The 23,223-nt window shown below is 40.5% G+C and overlaps 1 protein-coding gene across 1 annotated transcript; it reads right to left on the reverse strand.

The window, feature by feature from the left end:
* Nucleotides 1-1,325: 1,325 nt before the first annotated feature.
* Nucleotides 1,326-19,369, reverse strand: NUCB1 (nucleobindin 1). The gene is made up of 13 exons (XM_026712080.2): nucleotides 19,031-19,369; nucleotides 18,400-18,513; nucleotides 17,232-17,339; nucleotides 15,446-15,578; nucleotides 14,280-14,383; nucleotides 12,975-13,160; nucleotides 12,436-12,526; nucleotides 9,764-9,822; nucleotides 9,406-9,498; nucleotides 6,434-6,523; nucleotides 4,925-5,095; nucleotides 3,776-3,887; nucleotides 1,326-2,017 (listed from the first exon to the last, which is right to left on the reverse strand). Exons 2-13 carry the CDS (start codon nucleotides 18,499-18,501, stop codon nucleotides 1,899-1,901), a joined length of 1,368 nt encoding a protein of 455 aa, XP_026567865.1. The 5' UTR covers nucleotides 18,502-18,513; nucleotides 19,031-19,369; the 3' UTR covers nucleotides 1,326-1,898.
* Between the last annotated feature and the right edge of the window lie 3,854 nt (nucleotides 19,370-23,223).

The following is a 23,223-nucleotide window of genomic DNA, read 5'->3' on the forward strand; positions in this document are numbered from 1 at the left end:
AATTTGTACAATCTACAGATGGGAGACGAATTCAAAACTCTAGGGGTCACGACCATATTTAAAGCAAGCATGTACAGGCTTTTTAGGGCATTAGAATGATGTAGGTGTCCTGGGAATGCTGCAATCCCTGTATAACTCGGGAAAGGAGTGCATTGCTCTCGGTTACTCCCACGACATTCATTTCCCTTCCTTTGGGAGGAGCTGCCTGTGAAAAGGACTTGTTCATACAGTACAGTAACACAGGCTCCTGTGATTCACAGCTGATTCAAACTCCATCCAATGACAGGATGAGATTGTTGGTCAGCTACTGGCACTTTTTTTTCCAGACCCTGTAGGTGATTATGGAATACTGCACCTCCTCTAGGGATCTTAGCAGGTAGCAAAATATGGTCCTTATATAGAAGCAAAGCCCAACTATCCCTGGTTAGTACTTCAATAGGAAACCTCCTAGGGAATATGGGCTAGAATAGTGTATCTTAACCGTGGCCACTTGAAGATGGGTGGACTTCAATTCCCAGTACTCACCCAAATAAGTGGCTTTCAACCAACACCTATACCTACCCACAAGTCCTACATTGACAGCCACTGCAATGTCCCTGCGGCGACATCAAAATTTGGGTACTTGGTAATTGGCATGTATTTACAATAGTTGCAGCGTCCAAGGGTTCTATGATCGGCATTTATGACCTTCCCTGAGGCCTCCAACAAAAAAAAAAGTCAATGGGGAAAGCTGGATTCGTTTAACGACCGTGGTGATTCACTTATGAACTCAGCAAAAAGGTGCAACTCACTTGACCGCACCACTCCAGACCCACCTGTAGTTGTAGGTCAAGGATATCTGTATAAGATGGGCAAAGTATTAAGGAAGCCAAGATAGGAAGAAATGGACTCTTTTTATTTTTGTCTTCCAGACTAAATGAAGTTGTGGCAAAAAGAAATGTCAGTGACCATTCACCCAAATGCTCTTTCTCATATGGTGAAGTTATTTTACATACTCGATAAGACATACTGGCAAGTAAGGAGCATAGTAGCTCAAGTGGTTGAAATGCTGACCAGGAGGTTAGTAAGCTGTGTTCGAGACCTGAGAGCTGCCATAGGGCAGGGTTGAGCTTTTGTCCTTCGCTCCAGGCTCTGCCGGGGATATGAAAGGAGTCTCCAAGGAGTCCCCAGGGCAGTGGTGATGTTACCAGCTAATTCTTTCATCTAGGAAGTGCCTCAGTGCTTCTGACACAACTGCAAAAAAACCCTGTCAGGTATACAGATGCTGAAACTGTGTCACATGCAAAGGGAAGATGGTGCATCGGTGAAAAAAACACAGAAAAGACTTCAAGGGGTTCAATTTATTAAATAAAAGGGAACCAAGTTGTTTTAAAACAAAACCCAGCAACTCTCAACATGTATTTTGCAAACAGGTTAAAAACATTGTATTTTTGGGAACCAACTGTGGATAAGGAGGAAAGAGGGCAAAGCACAATACTCTAGTTCAGAGGCATTATACTCATTCCTTATCTTCCTTTTTATTTATCCATAAGCATTTCTGAAACTGTGGGATAAAATTACCGGAGAATGTCAGGATGTCTAACAGTTGCTTCCTTTCTCTTTTGCCTGTCCCAACCTTTTGAACAGCAAACCCATCCCCCATTCCCTCCCTTAATTGCTTCCCTCTGCCAAGGTATTCCCAAGAGAGTCATCGCCATCTGTTTGGTTAAAAATGTTTGCTTGCTTGGAATAAATGGAGGATTTGTTTGCAGAGGACAATTAGTAAGCATTCTTCTCTTGTAAACATTACCTTGCACGGTCCCTCCTCCACAGTCCTGGGGTGAAGTTTGATTTAGATGCCCTGACAATGAGAAAAGAAGAATATGCAGGACCCCCTCGGTGCACGCCATAGGTGCGTTCTACTGGACAGCAACGTCTGGGTGTGCTTGGTTCTGAAGAGCTTCTGTTTGATCTTTCTGGGAATCGTGCTCTGGTGCTCCAGGGGGTCCTGGCTGTGACTCAGGAGGAGAAGCATGATCTAGAGAAAAGAGATCGGTGTTACATCCACTGCTGCGATTCATCTGAAGAACCTTGCTCCTCCAAATACCTACCCACCCACAGGTTTGGGAATGAAACCAACTCCTGAGGGACACATTCTCTAGAAGTTTCTTCACAGAGGCTAAATTTATGAAGGTGGTCTGGTGTTTGCATCCTGAATTTAGCAAGCGTCAGGAAAAACTAATGAGTTTTCAGATGTTGATTACTATAACGTTCAACAGCCACAACAGTGATTGCCAATAATGCAGGAAGCTGTAGCCCAACAATAACTGTAGCGCCACAGATTCCCCATTTGAGTCCATATCCTTTCTATGGATTTATAAATTTGGTTTACTGGAGCCTGCACTGCCACCCTGTGGGATGATGTGCAATCAGCCATCCCATAGTCATTGGGTATTATTAGCTAACTTCTTTATCTTAACCAGTATAAACTTTCAGGATTTTTGGAAGAGTAAAAAATAGGGGTGAACCTTTACTGAACATCTTATCAGACAAATGGGATATAATTAAAGCATAATAAGAGTATAAATGGTAGCAGCGATGGCAAAAACTCTTTTGAACATAAACACCCGCTAGCAAACTTTTAATTACATCTTATTTAGGAAAAGGAGGGAAGGGCAACTTATTGCTGCAAATATTAAGCTTCCAGCTCTTCATTGTACCAGAGGACCTGCTTAATTGAAGCTAAAACACCTAATGTCCCCCAGAAGAGAAGAGTAAGGATACTGATGGGTGGGAAAGCATTATTTTTATGAAGAAAAATACTTGTATCAACTGATGAGAGGACCAGCTTGCTTCCACCTTATCCCAGCACTGGATGAATCTATGTTAGAATTCTGATTCTTACATTCAAAAAAATTGACGCCCTAGTTTTTACTAAACCACGATCTCTCCAGACATTTTGGACTATAGTCACCCCAACCTGCAGGACAATCTTACCCAGGTCAAGGTTCTAAATACCTGAGGAGATTGAGGGCAGATCCAGCTAAATTATCTGCAGTAAGATGGGAAATGGAATGGGACAGAACAACACTTTTCAGGATACCCTTATCCTATTTTCCCTTTGCCCTGGTTTTCTACAGTTTCACTTGGCCAACAGTAAAAGTTAAAGGGTTCTTTGGCCTTCAAGGTTTACACAGGCATCCTAACAATCTTTGAATGAAGCCTAGTGTTAACCTCCATATGTAACAAGGGAAGCACAACTTTAGGGCTAAATAAGAACATCAAGCATTATTTGTATTACGTGGTCTTGAGGCATCACCAAACAACAGCCCAATCAAGGGACTACCTAGACTACTCCCACCAACACTGACCGGGTGAAGCCACTAATATATAAAATGTGAGCAGACCCCATTCGCTGTTAGCACTGAGAATGTTACCTAGTTTGGCAATGAATCATCTTCAAGAAAATAATCAAGCTCAGAGGGCACCAAGGACCCAACACCTCATCCACTGTTTTATTTTATGTCCGTACTGAGTTGAATTACAAATACATAAATACAATTAACATGAGTACTAGCAATCAAACCACTCCAAAATTTACCCAACTCCATAAGGTGAAGACAGAGTTCTTGCAACAAAGAACTCCATTTCTACCTTACAGTGAAACAGCTTTAGAAAGCCATGTTCTCATAACCCTTTTAAAGAAACTCAGAATTCTGGTCTTTCAATCTTCCCTCTCTCAAATGGGCCTAAATTGCCCTCTCTTACCCCAAAATCTTAGCTTTCCGGCTCTTACCTGCTGGTGCCGCATGAGGTGGCTGAGCCTGGAACTTCAATTCTCCCCCAGGACCAGCCTGCTGTGCTTGCTCAAGTTGTTGAGATTTTCTCTGTTCCATGTGAAGCACAACCTGGAAGAGGTGGGAATGTGGAAAGAATACCATAAGATACAAAGCAATCCTTTGACTTTTTAGCAGACTAAACTTTTGGCTCTTCCTACTGAAGATTCCCTGGGATATATGAAAGAAATGCCAGAAGAGGTTGACCATCTCTATTCTGAATGTTGATCCCAGATTGCAGCAAACAAAGATCCAGAATTGAAGGCCCCACTGGACATCTAGCATGTTACAGTAAGATACTTCAGGGAAAATTTCGATGATTCAATTATGAGTGGAAAGCATAAGATCTGTTTGGGCCACTTTTATTTGAGCAGTGCTAGGGATAGAATACAAGGGTCTGTCTACTTAAAGGGGGGAGGGCTTCAAACAACCATGATAGTATATAGAAGTATAATAAATGCTGACCTATAATAATATCAAATGCCAATCATTCATTTTTGGTAACATGGATTTAATTTTGTGCTTGCAATGAGACATGGTTAATAAAGCAGAGGTTAGCATTTTTTGGTGGTCAGTTGCTTCCTAGTTTCCATCTAAAAATACAAAGGCTGATTTAAGATAACTTGTAAATTAGTATTTGCAAATGCTTAAACTAGGGTTGAGTTCAGGGACTTTTACAATTTGAAGATATTTGCTTAGGTATTTGTTTTAATTTGAAATTCACAGCCAAGAAAAAAAACTCCCTAAAAAAAGATCCTAAGGAAATCTATGGTCCTTCATATGTTACTGAACTACAGCTCCCATCGTTCCTTACTACTAAACATACTATAGAGCAGTGTTTCTCAACCTTACCAAGTTTAAGATGTGTAGACTTCAACTCCCAGAATTCCTGCCTGGGGAATTCTGGGAGCTGAACTCCACACACCTTAAAGTTGCCAAGGTTGAGAAATAATACTGTTGTATAGTTCAACAATATCTATAAATCACAGGATCCCATATTGGTATATGTCTGCATTACATGGGACTTCTGTTTCCCCTTATCAAAAGAAAGCATAGTGTTCCGACTTCCATGCTACAATGTTCATCCTTCCAATTAAAATATTCTCTACCTGTTGGTACTCCTTCTTCTGTGCATCAAGTTCCACCTGCCGCTGCTGGAGCTCTTTGTGCTCCTGATGAAGCTGCTCCGCTCGTCGGCTTAACTCCTCCTCCTGGGCCTTAAGCTCTGCCTCAAATCTCTGGAGCTCTGCCTCTGAGTAGATCTGTGTTTCTTCTACTGTCTAGATAGGCAGGGAAGTGAGAGAGAGAAACCACTGCCTTAAGAAGTACAAAAATACCAAATCTGTGAGCCATCTAGAGCCACATAGTATGATATATAAATATTTCTGAGTAGGGGGAAATTAGGATATTATGATTCTCAATGCAGTTCTTTAAAAAGTATCCTCTCCGGATAATGCAATTCCCATGCTGGACAGCAACCTGTTTTGCTGCATTAATTTTGGAATAATTCAATTCTGTAACTTTTTTTCCTTAGCCATGATGGCTGAGACTGATGCATGTCTGAAACACTCCAAATTCCTGAGCCGCTTTTTAACTTGGCTCAGCAGTACAATCAAGCATATCTAGAATGAATTTGCTCTTACCCACATTCATATTTAGATGTTTGTTCTCCTGGAAATATTCTGTTGGGGTTATCAGACCTGATAAAACAAGTGATTTCTCTGCCCTAAGATTGTAAGGAGAGCCTTCCTGGATTATCCATCTAATCCAGCACCCCAATCAACAATGGGAAGCTTAAATTGTGATAGGGGATGTGCAGATGAAGGAAGAGGAGCTGCAGCCTAGACAATGGTTAGATAAGAGATATCTCAGCCCACTGAAGGACTGGATGGAGAAGGCATCTCAGACGGGACCTTCCTTAGTTCTCTGGAAAGTGAAAGCAAGGATGGAGTATTCTCACAAAACTCTGTTACTGTAACCTTACAATAATAGTAGTGTTAGGACCTGTGGTTTGGGTTTCTTATCTAAATTACCTTGAAGTGATACATAAAGCAGGATCCAGCCAAGACAGCATACTCTTGTCCATCTTCTTTATCAATTGATATTCAGAGGCCTCTGGCCTTTGTTGCTACAACCAGAGCTATTAAGACTAGTAGCCACCAAAAGCTACCTCCTGAATTAGTGTTGCGCTCGGTGCTTTTTAAATTTTTGGATGTAAGAATGTTTAAGAGCCTAGAAAAATGTTTCTCATATCTCAGCAGCTTTAAGATGGATAGACTTCAACCTCCCAGAATTCGCCAAGCCAGACTACAGAATTTAAACCACAGAAGTGAACCTGAGGTTAGCTCCTCTAATAAGTTTTCAGAGGACAATCTCTGGTTGCAGAGGAAGGAAAGTTTATCACAATCTATCTCAATCTAGAGTTCTTCCAGAATGCTGGAATTCAACTCACTTCTCTAAGGCTATACTGATCAGGGAATTTGGGAGTCCAAACGATTGGTAGGCTGGTGGGGGGAGAGGGGGGGAATCTTAGCCACTTGCAGCTAGCAAAATGTTTTCTCAGCCCTTCGGACCAACATTTGAAATTCCCCTTGAATTGATAGGATTGTTTCACACACCTCCCATCCATCAGCTTCATTAAATTCCTTCCTCTGAGTGGATTTAACAAACTCATCCAGGGTCACCAACCGATCCTTATTAAGATCCACCTGCAGGAGGAGAACAAGTGGAGAAAAGAAAATGCAATTGCTTCTTTCCTTTTGTATTTTCCCTACTACCAAGTAATAGATTTTGAGAAGTCTCAAAAAAATAAATCATTCCATTTCCCTATTTGTTTAGGTTATAATTCGGCTGCAGGAGACTTTCTCATTTACTTTCTCAAAGCCTGGATCAAGGGTGCTTTATTAACCATAACCAAGGGCTGTGGCAGAATTTAGAATGTATGTTTTCTTTTTACACAGACTAGTAGCCAAAAGTAAACACAGAGTTATGTTACACCCAGAATTATAACCAAACAAATCCAACATTGAAAGTATAATAGAGTCGTGCTGCATTGAGCAAAACCCTACCTATTATCCTACTTTCACAGTAGTTGAACATGTATGTATGAGGCAGCTAAGTATGTATCATGCCAAGATATAATTAACTTTCACTTACATTGTAGGAGTCAAAGAGACTCCAGTTTGAAAATCCGGATTTATATTTTAGCTCACTGTACAAAACCAGACATATTGATCTATCGGTATATAGGATTTGTGAACAGTTTTTCTGAAGCAGAATGTGAACTGAACTGGGGATTGTCCCAAAGGTGGTTTTTCAGGAGGCAACTGGACTTTGATTTTTCTTTGAAGATGATTTGTTTTTCATCCAATAAGCTTCTTCAGCACTGACATGATAGTGGGGATTTATATTTCTTGCAGACAGCTGATCATTTGTATCCTTTTAGAGAGTCACTGAAGCACTTGGAGGTTTATCTGTGTCCTCCTGGTTCCTGTGGCCTGCAATTTTTCTCTGGAAATCCATTCCTACTCCCACACCATTCTAAGGGTGTTCATCCCAAATTGTACAGCTAAAAGTCTGTAGAGATTCTCAGTCATCCAGTCATGGTTGCCCCAAAGGTGCTTTTTCAGGAGACAACGGGGTTCTCATCCTGCATCCAAGAAGGCTCCACACTCATTTGCACCACTCAAGTGACCCTGAGGGCACAGGCAAGCATCCAAGTGGCCTCAGTGATTCTCTAAAAGAATACAAATAACCAGCTGTCTGCAAGGAATATAAATCTTTCAATTCCCCACCTTCCAGTCAGAGCTTCTTGGATGAAAGTGAAACGTCTTGAAGGAAAAAGCAAAGAAGTCGAGTTGTCGCATGAAAAAAGCGCCTTTGAGACAACCATGACCTGGGTGACTGAGAATCTCTACAGACTAAACTGCGGATTTTAAAATATCTTTCTTTGACGCAGATTGGGAACTACATTCTGCATAGCTTTTGTTATTTTGGTTAGCACTACACTAATAAAGTTATCAATCTGGAAAATAAAATCTGGAATTGACCCAGACATTCCCTATTAGTTAAAAATTCACTTGTTTCTAATAACCATCATCATTAATCATTAACCAGATTTTGTTTCAGGGTAGAACATACAGCAGCTGCAGTTAATACGTAACAGAAGTGAAAGAATTATTCTTCCTGAGTAAAAAGTGAACCAGGCTAGACTGGGGGAGGAGGGGAATTAGCTCTCCTATGTTAATGTTAAAGTATAACCTATGATTCATTTGACGACCAAGGCATTTTTCAGAAAAAAAAATTCCTAATAACTGGTCTCCACCAGTCCTATCGGTATGCAGGGTCAGTTTTCTCTTTCTGCACAGCTTTGAAAAACAGCCATTTGCAGAAAAGATGCCTTTTTATGCTCTTTGCAAGCTCTCAAAAATGAAACAAGAAAGACAAGTTTTTCAGACAAGAGTAGATTTTGGGAGAGGAAGAAATCTCTTGTTCTACTTATGAACTGATGATCGATCTATCTATCTATCTATCTATCTATCTATCTATCTATCTATCTATCTATCTATCTATCTATCTATCCCTATCTATCTATCTATCTATCTATCTATCTATCTATCTATCTATCTATCTATCTATCTATTTATCTATCTATTTATCTATCTATCTATCTATCTATCTATCTATCTATCTATCTATCTATCTATCTATCTATCTACCTACCTACCTACCTACCTACCTACCTACCTACCCACCCATCCTGAAGTGGCCAAGATTTAGAAATACTGTTCCAAGAGATCTAATTCTCTACAAACTTAATTAGAAAGAAAGATAGACAGGCACAGAGATAGATAGAATTGTTAAGCTGGTAGAGAATTAGATCTCCTCGGAACAGTGTTTCTAAATCTTAGTCTTCGAAATGGACTTCAACTCCCAGAATCCTCCCCTTAGCATATTTACCCTTTGATTATACATTGAATGTTATATCACAGCCTGCAATTGCTCTTCTATAGAATCCCTCAAACATCTCTTCACACTTGAGATATGGACTAGCATAAGGATTCCTGTTCTAAGAAGGGTTCATACTACATTATCTAAATCCTGGCCACTTTTATATGACGCCTCTTGACCCGAAAAAGTTTTTCTACACTTGAGCTAAACATATTTATAGCCACAATGACCAAGTTCCCACATCCTAAGCCAAAAGAAAATCACATTATGGCTTATCATGTTTGAGGAAGCCCTTTGATCTGGTGTATGAAGCCCACCTTATAAGGCTCTGACCAATTATGAAAAAGCTGACTGCCACAACACAAAGAGGACTCTTCTATCTGAAATAGGCTAAGAATGAGAAGCCTCATTATGATTTTGGGGCCACTCCTAAGAAAAAGCCCCAGAGGTCTCCTCGTGTGCCTCAATAAACAACCAGAACTTGTCAACTGTTGATCTCATACAAGTAGTCCTCAACTTGCAACCTTTATGATGGACCCCCCCAAAAAGGGGACTTGGGAACCAGGTGGCCCCATTTTCCTTTTCCTGCCTTGTACACAAAGAAGGCATCATATCTTCACCCCACAGTTCATATACTTACGTTCTTCATAACATGTTCTCGCATGCGCAGCCGTTCTTCCTCCATTTCCAACATATCATCCTCTTCATTTCGAGGATCGTAAACCTTCTCCAGCTACAAAAAGAAGACTCCTTTAGCTGGTGCTTGCCTACTATGTCCAAACTGCATTTCCCTAAATTCCACTCCCCCCCACTCCCCAGGGAAAAAGGTCCACGGATTGAACGGCCACTTTCTGTAGGCATAATATATATTCTACCTCTGAGCTGGTAGACCAGCTTGCAAGACTGCTCTGAATGTTTTTTTCTTTTCTTTTTTAATGGAGGATCACTAAAGCACACATGTGTTGTCTGAACTGCAGGACTGTCATATCAGAATGTACCTCCTTAGTGAAAAGTGCCTCCAATTCCTGCTCATCCAGCACCCCATCACCGTTGGTGTCTGGGGAAAGAAAAAGGGAAGAAGGGAAGTGAAGTACATCAAATGTGAACAACGGATCTTTTCTCACCCAAAACCACATGCCTGTTTGAAAGCTGTTGCAAGTGAGCCTGAACTTCGTTTGAGCTGGCCCAATATGCTAGAACAAAGTATGCTACCAGCTACACTCAGAGACAGGTAGTCCTCGACTTACAATCACAACTGACACCAGAACACCCATCACTAAACAATGCAGTCATTGAGTTGCACCCAATTTTACAACTTTTACTGCAGTTGTTGAGCAAAGCACACTCATTAAGCAAAACTGGATTCCCCCATTGATTCTGTTTGTTGGACGTCTCCTGGCAAGGTCACAGGTGGTAATCACATGACCTCAGGATGCTGCAACTGTTCAATAATACATGGCAGTTGCCAAGCACTCAAATTCTGACCATATGACCCCTGGGATACTGCAACACTCGTAAGGAGGACTGGATATGTCTTCATTCCTCAGCACCGTTATAATTTTAGATGGTTGTTAAAAGAATGGATCCAAGTCATGGACTACCTGTGTAAGCCAGAATTGCTAAGAATTCTGACATCTCAATTCAGGAGCCATGTACAGGTAGTCCTTGTCCTACAAGCACAATGGAGCCCAACATTCCGGCTGCTAAGTGAGACAGTTGAATAGAATAATAGAGTTGGAAGGGGCCTTGGAGGTCTTCTAGTCCAACCCCCTGCTCAGGCAGGAAACCCTGTACCATTTCAGACAAATGGTTGTCCAATCTCTTCTTAAAAACTTCCAGTGTTGGAAAATTCACAACTTCTGGAAGCAAATTAATTGTTTTAACTGTCAATACATTTCTCCTTAGTTCTTCTCTCCTTGATTAGTTTCCATCCATTGCTTCTTGTCCTGCTCTCAGGTGCTTTGGAGAATAGCTTGACTCCTTCTTGAGTTTTGCCCCATTTTACAGCCGTCCTTGTCACAGTTAAGTGAATCACTGCACTTATTAAGTCAGTAACATGGCTATAAAACAAATCTGGCTTCCCCCAAAAGGTGATCACATGATCCCGGGACATTGCAACTATCAGGAAATATGAGCCAGTTGCCAAGCATCCAAATTTTGATCATGTGGCCATGGGGATGATGCAATGATTGTGTGAAAATTGGTCATAAGTTGCTTTTTTCAGTGTCATTATTAAGTTTCAACAGTCACTAAAGAAAGGCTGTAAGTCGAGGACTACCTGTAAAGTATACACTTAGACTGCTATTTCTTTCTAATTAGATCCAGGATTGGGCTTCAAAATTTTTAGCAAAGGGTTCTCTGCCCTGTTGCTGGGTAGACCTGGCTGTGATGGGTGTGGCTAGTCAGCCTCTTGCACCATGGTGGGGGAGGGGCGTTTTCACCCTCCCTGGGTTCTGGAGGCTCTCTGAACTTCCAGGAGGCCCGTTTTTCACGCTCCCCGAGTCTCTGTGCGTGCTCTGCATTTATCTGCATCCAAAATGAGCCGTGTGGGGACTCGTGGGAGGGGCGGAGTGCAGTGGGTGGGGCCAGCCAGGAGTAGGATTTGGGGCTTCTCCGAAATGCATAGAATCATAGCTAGAGGCTCTTCTGAACTTCTGCGAACCCCCAGCAGCCCACCTCCCAGGAAAATATATTCATTAACGGGGAAGGGAAATCTTCCTCTTATGTCAGAAATCCAGACTGTAAATTGGCTACTCCTTTTGTAACCAATACTCTGAAATCAGAGTTTAAGGCCATTTATGTCTCACAGAGGCCACCAAGAAGAACTGGGACATAACAGAAGGGGTTGTTAATCAGTTACTTTCACTACATTTGAATGAGGCTTCCTCCATACTAGAGGTGAGCAGTTGCATTAAGGTATTTAAATTTAGCAGCTGGAGCAATGGGGTTGTGCAGTGAGCCAGAACACAGTTATAGTTGAATGGTTGAAAAGCGCTGGCTAAATCCGCACTGTGATTGGTTGCTCTGGGAGTGGAAGGTTTTTTCCCCCCCCTCTTTTTCCCTACTTTCTTCTTCTGAGTGCCTTACATGTTCTGATTCACCTGATGATGCTCCCGTTTACCTGACTATCTTGTTTGGTGTTTATGCAGATGTAAAATATATTTATTTATATAAAACTACATGTCAGAGTCTGACTTCATTCGGATACTAGTCGCACAATTCCCTTGTAGCAGTAGAAAAATCACACATAAAGCACTTTTACATTTAGCAGAAGTCCCCCAATTCTCCAAAGCTTTGCTTAATACAATATTGGGCAAAACCACAAAGTTACTGAACCAAGGAACTAGCCATGTTCCAGTAAGCAAGGGTGGATATGGAAAACAACAGATGGTGTAAGATAAAATGAATAATTAAATGTACTTCTCCTTTTTTGGTATAGTTTAATAAGAGAAACGCCCCGGACTAAGCTGAGGTCACAAAATGTATAAAAGCGACGCCCCAGGAAGAGCCAGGGGTTCAGAATTTGCCATTCTAATGCTCTGAACCTTGTGCACAAATAAAAACCTGTATTCTCCAACCTTTCGTGGTCTTGTGTCCTGATTTGGAAACAGGATCTGCTGCAGCACACCCTGACAAGCTGACTTAGAACTACACATACAGACTTCCCTACCATGAAGCTTGAAGAACGTCTTGGGGTTAAATTCATTGGGGTCCAAACCATCCGTCTCTTGCCAGACCTCTTTGAGCTGATCACGGCTGCCCTGCAAGGACATAATGAGGAACTCAAACCAAATGTCTATGGAGAGTCTTAGCCATCCGGGCCATGGTTGTCCTGAAGGTGCTTTTTTATTTTCCTTTCAGGAGGCAACTGGACTTTGGTTTTTCTTTGAAGACGTTTTGCTTCTCAACCAAGAAGCTGCTTCAGTTCTTCAGAGCTGAAGAAGTTAGTTGGATGAAAAGTGAAATGTCTTCAAAGAGAAACCAGAAAGTCCAGTTGCCTCTTGGGTGCGGGGGCGGGGTGGGGGACGGACACCACCTTTGGGACATCCAGGTTATGGCTCTCCCAAAGGTGCTTTTTCAAAAGATAACTGGATTTTCTTGGAAAGGATAAGATCCAGAAGCCTTTTGGGAAAGTACCTTTGGGACAACTCAATCCAAAATAAGCAATTCCTACCCAAACCCCTGGAAGTCCAAGAGAGGTTCTCTTACAGGGACATTGACTTTGGGATGCTCCTTGTGCTTCTTCTTGAGCTCTTCAAAATGTGCTTCTTCCTCACGACGCTTCTCCTCATCTAGAGACTTCAGATATTCCCGACGCTCGTGCTCCTTCATCATCTCATAGCGTTTGAATTCCTCGTGGTGAGCGGCATCATAATTCTCCAGGTCCTTGGTAGCCTAAGAAAAAAAGACAGAAAAGCAAGAGCCAACATGATTGGCCTGGGAGGAAATCACCTTCTTTTTACCCCGCCTCCAATCCCATAAGTTTGCAAATGATCCTGGATAACTATATCACTTTGCCTCTAATCTTTGCTGGAGACCCCAACATTGCCCTGCCGAGCCCAGATTAGAACAGCTTCCCTTATACTGTGATGGCTAAAATTTGTATTTATTTACACATAGTCCTTTGCTTTTGAGGAGGGACTGGAAATTTGGTCCTAAGTTGTCATGGTTGTAAATCAACGCAACTATGTAACTGGATCCAATTTTACAATTGTTTTTTATGACAGTCATTATGTGAATCAGATGGTCATAATTCTAAATCCTCTCAAATGGGCATTTTTTGCCAAAACATCAAAGACTATCCTTACAGGGCTGACCATCTCACAAAATGCAACTCTGGAGTAAGAGTCAAGAAGTCCCTCATTTGAGTTTTGGCATTCAGGTTATTCAGTAATAAGCTCACTGAATAATCTTCTGTTGCACTCAGTCTGTTGCACTTTATCTGTTACCTTCTCTACAACATGGAGATATTAATATTAATCTTATCTTCAAAATAAATATATACCAGTGGCCAGGGCAGTCTGTTCCAGCCAGCACCAAACTGGAGAATATTTTATTAAAAGCTCCCCATGTAGTTTTGTGTGGTAAATGGAAAAAAAAAAGCAGTTTTAATCTTCCAATTAGAGCTCCTGGGATAGAAAAGGAGGAAGTAGCATGGATTATCTATAGTGTGTTTCTGTATTTTGGAAGGTGCCTAGAGGCAGGGATTTCCATTTTAGCACTGACCTAACCAGGCACTCCCAAGAATCTCAATAACTGAGCATCAGATTAAGCTGAAAAGTAATAGAACTCAATCCCGCATCTGTTTTGAATCAAGCACCAAAGCTTTCTAAACAGTTCTCATCACCAGTTCTGCGAAGTCTGGGAAAGGGAGAGGAAGAGAAGTAACAGAGAACATGCCCTAGGCTTTTAGTACAATATACAGAGGTGAAGTGGGGCCAGACTATGCAAAACAGGTTCAAAGATTTAATAATTTGAAAGAAATTTTTAAAAAGTTCCAACGTTCCAACGTACGGCTTTAATTAGCAGCTCCAAATCTCGGGCTTCAAATGTGTGCTGGTTTTGCGAGTCCAGATGTTCAAACTGCTTCAATAAAGCCAGGTGATCAACTTGGACATCTGATGGGAAAAGAGGAAAACCAGAAATGAAGATTACAATTTGAAGTTTAAATAGAAACCAGAAAACACTTGGGCTCATATACTGCACTATACCAGAGCTTGCTTAAATGTTTATTGAATACTGAATGCCATGTTCACACAACATGGTACAGCAAAGACTGATAAATTATGGCTTAGCACATTCAAGAAAACAGGTTACTTGATTTCTATCAATAGATTTTTTTTCTTATTTAAGAACAGGACATCTTTATTAGATTTTGTGGACGGATCTTCTGAAATGAAGTCCACTCTCCTTTAATATCCTGAGGCACAAGGGGAAGCTCATTGGCAGTAATAGAATATTAGAAAACTGATTTGAAGACAAACCAAATGCTTTTCACCATTTACCAAACAACTGTAAGTTATTAGTGTTAACATGATTATTTGCCTAAATGATGAAAAGCTTGGTTTGTCTTCAAATCAGTTTCCTCTAATATTCTATTACTGCCAATGAGCTTCCCCTTGTGCCTCGGGATATTAAAGAGGCAGTTAAGAACTGTTAATCTGGTGATTAATTTGTATTATTAATGTATCTTTGGGATCATTGGTTTCATTACCAGACTAGGTAACATCATCAGTGCATTGATGATGTTACCTAGTTTGGTAATGAAATGTCTGCAAGAAAACCACTAACCTTAGAGACCACTAAGGACTCTTCTCAGCTCAACCCTGAATTACAAATTCTCTCATCTATTAATTTATCTGGCAACTTATCTGGAATTTAGAAGCTACAATAACACAGTAGCTGTCACATGATCTGTCAGTTTGCACAATGATTCCATAGCAATAAAATAAATAAAATAAAATAAAACCAAGAGGAATTGCTGCAGCACGCTCCGGTAGCCGGATTCTTCCAGCTCCTCCCCTCTGATTCCATAGCATGAACGACCAGCCACCAAACAGCTATTTTCCATCTATCCAACTAATGACACTACAACAACAGAACCCAGGATTGGGGCTTCACACTTTCTCTATCCTCAACATTTGCAGGAATCCCACCATCAATACGCTATCTCAGCTTACCTTGTTCCATCGTGGCATCCATTTTGGCTTTCAGGAGCATCCGGAGCCGGGACACCTCCTGTCTCTTCAGTTCATCTAACTTAGTGCGGACGCTGTGACCCACAAAGTCCAGCTCTTTGCTGAGTTTACCACTCTGAAGGGAGCAACAAGGAAGCAGATATTTTACTTTTATCCTAGCCTTGTGTTGCGGAAATCATTGTATATGTCAAGGGCCTTCACACTTGACAAGTTTAAGAGCTGTGGACTTCAACTCCCAGAATTCCTGAGCTAACATGACTGGAGCAGGAATTCTGGAAGTTGAAGCCCACAAGTCTTAAAATTGTCAAGTTTGAAGACCCCTGGTATATGTGGTCCCTTTTTTACCTCACAACAAACTTGAAAAATACTCCATTATAATATACCATATTTTTTGGAGTATACGCTGTGAAGTATAAGATGCACCTACCTTTTGGGGAGGAAAATAAGGGAAAAAAATCTGCCTCTGGCTCCCAACAATTTGCCTCCTTATAACAAACAGCAAACAGCCTGTTTCAATTTCAGCACAGCCTGATTAGCAGCTGATTGTTGGTAGGATCATCCTCCCAACGATCAGCTGTTTCAGGCTCAGGGATTGCCATCACCTATTGCTGCCTCTGCCCGCCCCATTTTTGGCCTCTGTGTGCCCCATTTTCCACCTGTTCTGGGTAGCAGGGATTGGAACTGGTGGAAAATGGGGCACATGGAGGCCAAAAACAGGGCATGAGGGGGCTGAAAACGGGATGTAGGGGGCCAAAAATGAGGCGTGCAGAGGCAGCAATAGGTGATGGCAATTCCTGAGCCTGAAACAACTGATCATTGGGAGGCGGATCCTACCAACAATCAGCTGCTTGTGCCAATCAGGCCATGCTGAAGCTGACCAGGCTGTTTGCTACAAAGAGGCAAACTGCTGGGAGGCAGAGACCGAAAAGTGGAGGCCAGTGGGTGGGCGGGGCTTCATCAACATTCGCTATATAAGACACACAGACCTTTCCATCCACTTTTGGGGGTGGAATAAGTGCATCTTATACTCCAAAAAATACACTATATCTACAATTTCAATTTAGAAGTTTGCTGCAACTCACAGATTCCAATGTGCTTGATCCAAAATTATTTGGATAAACACTTGGATCCGAATCCAGTTAGGTTTTCTCATCCTAATTTGTCACTACATCATGTTGATTCTGTTGTACAGGTAGCTCTCAACTTACAATCAGAGGATGGTTAAAGTGAGTTGTTCTGATCTTTCTTGCCACAAATTTTAAGCAAATCACTTCAATTAAGGTAATGATGTGGTCATTAAGTAAATCCAGCTTCCCCCATTGACTTTGTCAGAAGCTGCTAGGAAGGTTGCAAATGGCAATCACATCATCCCGGGACATTTCAATGGTCTAAATACATGGCAATTGCCAAATGCCTAAATTTTGATAACATGACCGTGGGCATGTTGCATCTAGTCAAAGTCCAAGTCCCAGTTGTAAATTATTCTTTTCAGCACCACCATAACTTCACATGGTTACTAAATGAGTGGTTGTAAGTTGAGGACCTGTGTGTGTGTATCATTGTCCTGTATTTCACTTAAGATACAGGAAAATAAGATCACATTCCTTTCTCTAAGTGAAAAATGCTATAGTAAGGTGGCTTATATTCATTACCAAGTCCAAAACTTGGTAAATCCAAGTTTATAAACTGAATTTCCCACAATGGTGGTAAAAGAAAGGACTTAATGCTTGTTATGGCACAACAGCCACTCTTGTATATCCCAATTCACCTTGATGTCCTCAGCATTGGCTGCTTGTAGTTTTTCCCTGAAATGCCCATCCGTTTCCAGCACATTGATAACTTCTTGGAGATAGCGGTGATAATACAAGCCTGTGTCCTGCAGAAAAACGAAAGTCAGGAGTCAGATCCACCAGATGTTCCACTTCTTCAAATGAGGCTTATTGAAATTTCTGGTTACAGATAGCGCTACTCTGGGTACATTAGCACCGGCATTCATTACTGAACTTCAGAAAGGATACTATCTTACTAAAAAAATGCAAAATATATTACTAAGCACAAGAAGGCAAAAGTTATGCCTAGAAAACTTTACAATCTAAAACTGAAACTAACCAAGGAAGAAGGGGAAAAATAACAAAAGTGGCTAAAAGTAAAGGTAATGTATTTATCTTAGTGATGTCCACTTCAGCCATACCAGTTTAGCTACATCTTCTGCAGATTCTCAATGTGATGTTAAGTCCCAAATGCTGCATCGCTCCCTTCCACTGTCTTTATCCTCTCACCCACCCCACATTAAAATTTTGAGAGGTAGTTACTGCTAGGATATGGAGACAGGGAAGCCACTCCAGGTGGAATTGTGCTGGGCTTTAAAGGAGCACATTCCAGTCCAAGCTGGCCTCTCTGGCAAGAAAAAAACTGTCCCATTTGGGAAGGAACAGTACAATTGTCATGGTATCTTATATGGAGCTTCTATTAAGGCTGCTGCAGTTTGCAAAAATAGCTAAATCGACTTGTTTGCTTAAGAAAAAAGTGTACATTATAATGTATAAAAAAAGAAACTTTATGAACTGAAAACAGATAAAAATCAACAGACAATTTGGGGATTTATTGATTTAAAAGATCTATTTATGGAGAAAAGAGAACCGTGTTTATAATATAGGAGGGTGAAGATAGCAATTTAGGCTAGCAACTCATGCAAAAAAAAGCTAAACGCTTTAGATATCTTGTTATTCTTACTCTTTCTTTATTCTTTTCTATTTTCTTTTTTAATTTTTCTTTTAGGTTTTTTTTTTTAGTTTAAACTTATGTAAAATCCTCTTCTAATAAAACACCCACACACATGCACATTATACATACATACACACTCAGACATATGCACATATACACATACAAAGGCCTTTGCCAAGCACACAACTATGGACATTCCTCAGAATACTTACTGGTGGGTCTGGGGCAGCCTCTTGTTTCTCTTTGGGCCGTTGGATAGGCACACAGATAGCCAACCCTATGAGGGTAAAGGCCATAAACCACGATAGATGCATCTTTCTGAGCACCTGAAATCACAAGCCACATAAAGAAGAGTAAGCAATTTAAGAGAGGAAAATAAGCAGACTCAATTTGGAACAGGGCTCCAGTTTAGGAGAGGAAGCTAGAAACTCCAAAATAGGAGTCCTTTGGAAATTTGCTCAGTTCAAACCGGAGCAAGTAACCAATTCAATTCCTGTGTCATCATCTTCCATTTCCACAGAAAGAAACTGAAGTGACATGACAGAGTTTTCAAGTCCCAAACCCCAAAGTTGTGAATGCTTCAACACTGGAAGTTTTAAAGAAGAGATGGGACAACCATTTGCCAGTGTAGGTTTTCCTGCCTGAGCAGGGGGTTGGACTAGAAGACCTCCAAGGTCCCTTCCAACTCCGTTTTTCTATTAAAACCAAATCCTACAAAATCGCGTAACCCAGGTACACACAAAGAATCTTGACCTTTTTTTTTCTTTGCTTTTCTACATACCAAAGATTCATTGCCAAATCAATGAATAATACACCCTTACACACAGCCGGGGCCGTACTTACGGTGGAGAACGACAATCTCTTTCCCTTACAGAAACTGAACCCGAACAGCCGGAGTTGGAGACGGAAATGTGAACGAAATACACTCTGTACATGCGCAAAGAAACCTTCGGGAACACCGATTTTTTTCACACTCGATACTCAAAGCTCTTCTGTGCCAGGACTGCGCACCACGTGACCCAGGCCGCGAACGTTCTACCCTCTACTCGGTTCTATCGCCTCTCAGTCCACCTCTAAGCCCCGCCTTGACATCGACCTAACTGGCCACGCCCCTTTATCCTGAGTTTCGCATACGCCACTTTCTACCGTGTCACGTCCGGCGCTCCATTTTGCATCATGACCTTTATTTCAGACTGTTTTGCATAGAAGGCCACGCCCTCGCTTCCTTTTTCTTCCCCTTATTTGTGTGAGCCTATAAGAATCCTCCCCCTTTCCCGGAAGGAACGCTCCTCCCATTTTTCCTTTTTACAGTTTTCCGTGAAGAACCAAAAAAAAAAAAAGTGATTAAAACCCAAGGACAGATTCACTGAATATAGTATGTCGGTATACATTCCGTGGCAGGGTTTCTTTATACATTTGTTTTTCATTGAATTCAAGAAATCAATTGAAGCCTGGGTGAAAAAAGCAAGACCCAGACCTACTCCTGAGCATGATCAAGGTGCATGAAAATAGAACTATCCAATCTGAGTTACCAAAATCCAGATAATCGTTATCAGTGAAAACTCTTTGCTGTCATCTAATGTGCTGTCCGGATTTTTTGCTAGCCAAATGGAATAGCCCTAATTAAAAACTGCACAGGAATTTTTTAAAATTTAAAATTCAAATGTATCCAAAGGAAAAATCTCAAAATGGATTCTTAAAAGGTGGGCAAATGAAGATTTGGATTCTCCAGAATTCTACCTTAGGTTACATAGAAATCAAACATAAGGAGGGGTAGGGTTAATGTTTTAAACCAATGTTTCTCAAATTTGGCAATTTTAAGATGTGTGGACTTCAATACCCAGAATTCCCCAGGTCAGGTTGAAGAATTCTGGGCATTGAAGTTCATAGCTGCCAATGTTGAGGAACAATGATCTAAGGCAAGCCATGAGGTCCAGTTTTAAAATGGAATCTGAGAATTAGACTTTACAATCTGTTTCTACTTCTGCAGTTCCCAGGCAGGCTTCCAAGTGGTTGTTGTCCAAAGGTTTTGGTGGGTTATTTTGTGCAGGGAGTTAGGTGGTAGGAATAATAAAAGAATAGAAAAATACAGTACAAGTAGTCTTCAACTTATGACCAGAACTGAGTCCAAAATTTATGTTGCTAAGTGAGACATTTGTTAAGCGAATTTTGCCCCATTTTACGACCTTTCCTGCCACAGTTGTTAAGTGAATTACTGCAGTTAAGTTAGTAACTTTTGTTAAGTGAATCTGGCTTCCTCTCTGACTTTGCTTGTCAGAAGGTCACAAAAGATGTTCACATGACCTGGGACACTGCAACCATCATAAATATGAGCCAATTGCCAAGAATCTCAATTTTGATCATGTGATCATTGGGATGTGGTAACTAGTAAGTCTGAAAAACAGTATAAGTTGCTTCCTTGAATGCTGTTGTAATTTTGAATGGTCATTAAGTGAACTGTTGTAAGTCGAGGACTACCTGTATATGAAAAATTATATTAGCACTCTATTTTATTTTATATCTGCAAATAATCCATTGAAAAAGCAGACAGCAAAATCAGCTGAGAAGCACGGGTGGAAGGGAGGAATGCAGGGATCAGTCACAGCTATGAGAAGGTGATCCAGCTAACAACGGTTTGTTTGTTTTTGGGGTAGTGGGGTGTCAAAAAGAAAACGAAAAAATGAGAAGAAAATTGATGGTAGACAAATGATGTAATCCAAACAAAATTAGCACACATAAGAGCCATAAAAATCAAGTCACGCTATGCTAAAATTGGTTTTCTAGAATAGTGTTTTTCATCCTGATGACAACAACTATATTGGCCAGGATTGATAGAAACTGTGAAGTGGTCCATCTGGATAATGCCAGGTTGCAGGAAGGTAACAGTTGTGGGAGACTGCCTTAGGGTAATTGTGAAAATCATTGTACAAACATTCTGGAATTCATCATTCCAGAACAGAACTCTATTTTTAATCCTTTGTAACTGGCTGGCACTGTCATGGTTACCCATTGTTCAATAAGAAAACAGTAACCTGTTTGGCAAACCTAGCCCTTAACATTAGATATACAAGTGCATAAAGCAGCTTCAGTGAATTGTAGAAATAAAAATATTAATTAGCAGGGACAAAGTTAAGTAAAGTAGCAACTTTTGAACTTGAGTTGATCTATTCCCTGAAGGATTTTAAAAAAAAAAACAGCAAAGGCTGCTTTGCAAAAATATATTGGCAAATACATTTTTAGGATTATAAGATAACGAAGTGCAATGGCCATGCTCCACTGGGAAGATGATATTAGCATGTCAAAAAGGCTGAAATCTCCAAATAAGGTAAGTTAATGAAAGGGAAAAAAAATACTTGTTTTCCTATTAAGTTTAAGTACATATGCGTAAAAGACTTATGTGGAAACCTGACTACTGTATTCACGTAGTGTACTAAGATATATTTTTTTTAAAGCATAATTTCTTGAATAAACTAGTAGTTGATTTCACACATAACATCAAGTCATAAGCTTAGTTTACAAATCATAGTTGGGGTGGAAATTACACCAAGACATAGGACAAGACACATGATGCTAAGGCACAATGTGAACTCAACTGATAACAATTTGTAAAGTTATGAGTAAGATTAAGAAAGTGGTTACGGTAGATAAACTTTCTTTTTTACTTATTCATTTCTAGAATTTGGGTTTTCCTAATTAAAGAGGTCAGCAGTCAGGCTAACAAAAAATATGTACTTAACATGGCACAGGGTGAAACTTAGTGGTGCAGAGATAATGATTGGGACAGAATTATGAGGTTATAATCTAATCCAACAATATAACTGTAATGTAAATAAGGGGAAAATATTTCTCTTGATGAAATATGATTGGATAAATAGACAAGTCTACCAGCTTATGATAATAAGATACAAAATTGTAAATGACTAGATACTTTCATAGTAAAGTTCCTTTCAGAAACGGTTGGCTCTTTGTCATATCATAGAAACATATTGTTTTAATGACCATGGAATGTGTTGCCATTGCTGTCTTCTGATATGTTTGTTCAATTTCTTATTAGAGTATGCCACTCTGAAATTTCATGGTGGGTGCCTCATCCAAATATTAATAAGCCTTTTTTTGAAATTTGATAGGTTTAACACATTTTTTGTGGTTAAATCAGTGTTTTCCAAATCATTCCAAACTTGGCAATATTTTAGTTGTGTGGACTTCAGCTTCTAGGTTTCCTGGCTAGGGAATGATTAGTTAGGGAATTCTGGAAACTGAAGTCCACATTTAAAATTGCCAAGGTTGAGAAACACTGGTTTAAATAGTAAAGCCAAAGACTATCTTTCCCAAACCATGTTCTGAAACTCCAAAATTCATGGGGATTATGGGAATTTAAAGTACAACAATAGATAAAGCTGATGATGTAAAGACATTTGCATCGGCATGAATGAACATTTAATACTGGGAATGAACGTGCATGCAATTTAACAGATTTCACAGATAACAGATTTAACAGATAATCAGAGTTGGAAGGGACCTTGTAGGTCATCTAGTCCACCACCCCCCAAGCGGGAGACCCTACACCACTTCTGACAAATGGCAGTCCAATCTCTTCCTGAAAGTCTCAAGTGATGGCGCTCCCACAACTTCCGAGGGCAAGCTGTTCCATTGGTTGATTGTTCTCACTGTCACAATGTTTCTCCTTATTTCCAGGTTAAATCTCTCCTTGTCCAGCTTCCATCTATTATTCCTTGTTTAGCCTACAGGCGCTTTAGAAAATAGCTTGACCCCTTCCTCTCTGTGGCAGCCCCTCAAATATTGGAAGACCTCTATCATGTCTCCCCTGGTCCTTCTCTTTACTAGACTAGCCAAGCCCAGTTCCTGCAACCGTTCATTGTATATTTTAGCCTCCAGTCCCCTAATCATCCTGGTTGTTCTTCTCCGTACTTTTTCTAGAGTCTCAACATCTATTAGAGATTCTATTTATATATAGCACCAGAGAGCAAAGAAAGAGTACAGCCACCATGTGCTTTACCGCTCAACTGTTTTAACTT

This window comes from Pseudonaja textilis, chromosome Z (assembly GCF_049901715.1).
Source record: "Pseudonaja textilis isolate UNSWEBS1 chromosome Z, rPseTex1.2, whole genome shotgun sequence".
Taxonomy (NCBI): domain Eukaryota; kingdom Metazoa; phylum Chordata; class Lepidosauria; order Squamata; family Elapidae; genus Pseudonaja; species Pseudonaja textilis.

Bases quoted from the DNA above. Each gene is read 5' to 3' on its own strand.
- NUCB1 (XM_026712080.2), bottom strand. From the start codon at position 18,501: ATGCATCTATCGTGGTTTATGGCCTTTACCCTCATAGGGTTGGCTATC. The intron at 9,823-12,435 runs GTAGGGAAGTCT...TTCTTTCCCCAG, and splicing joins GACGTTCTTCAAGCTTCATG to ACACCAACGGTGATGGGGTG. The intron at 5,096-6,433 runs GTGTGTGAAACA...CTGCCTATCTAG, and splicing joins ATGAAGCTGATGGATGGGAG to ACAGTAGAAGAAACACAGAT.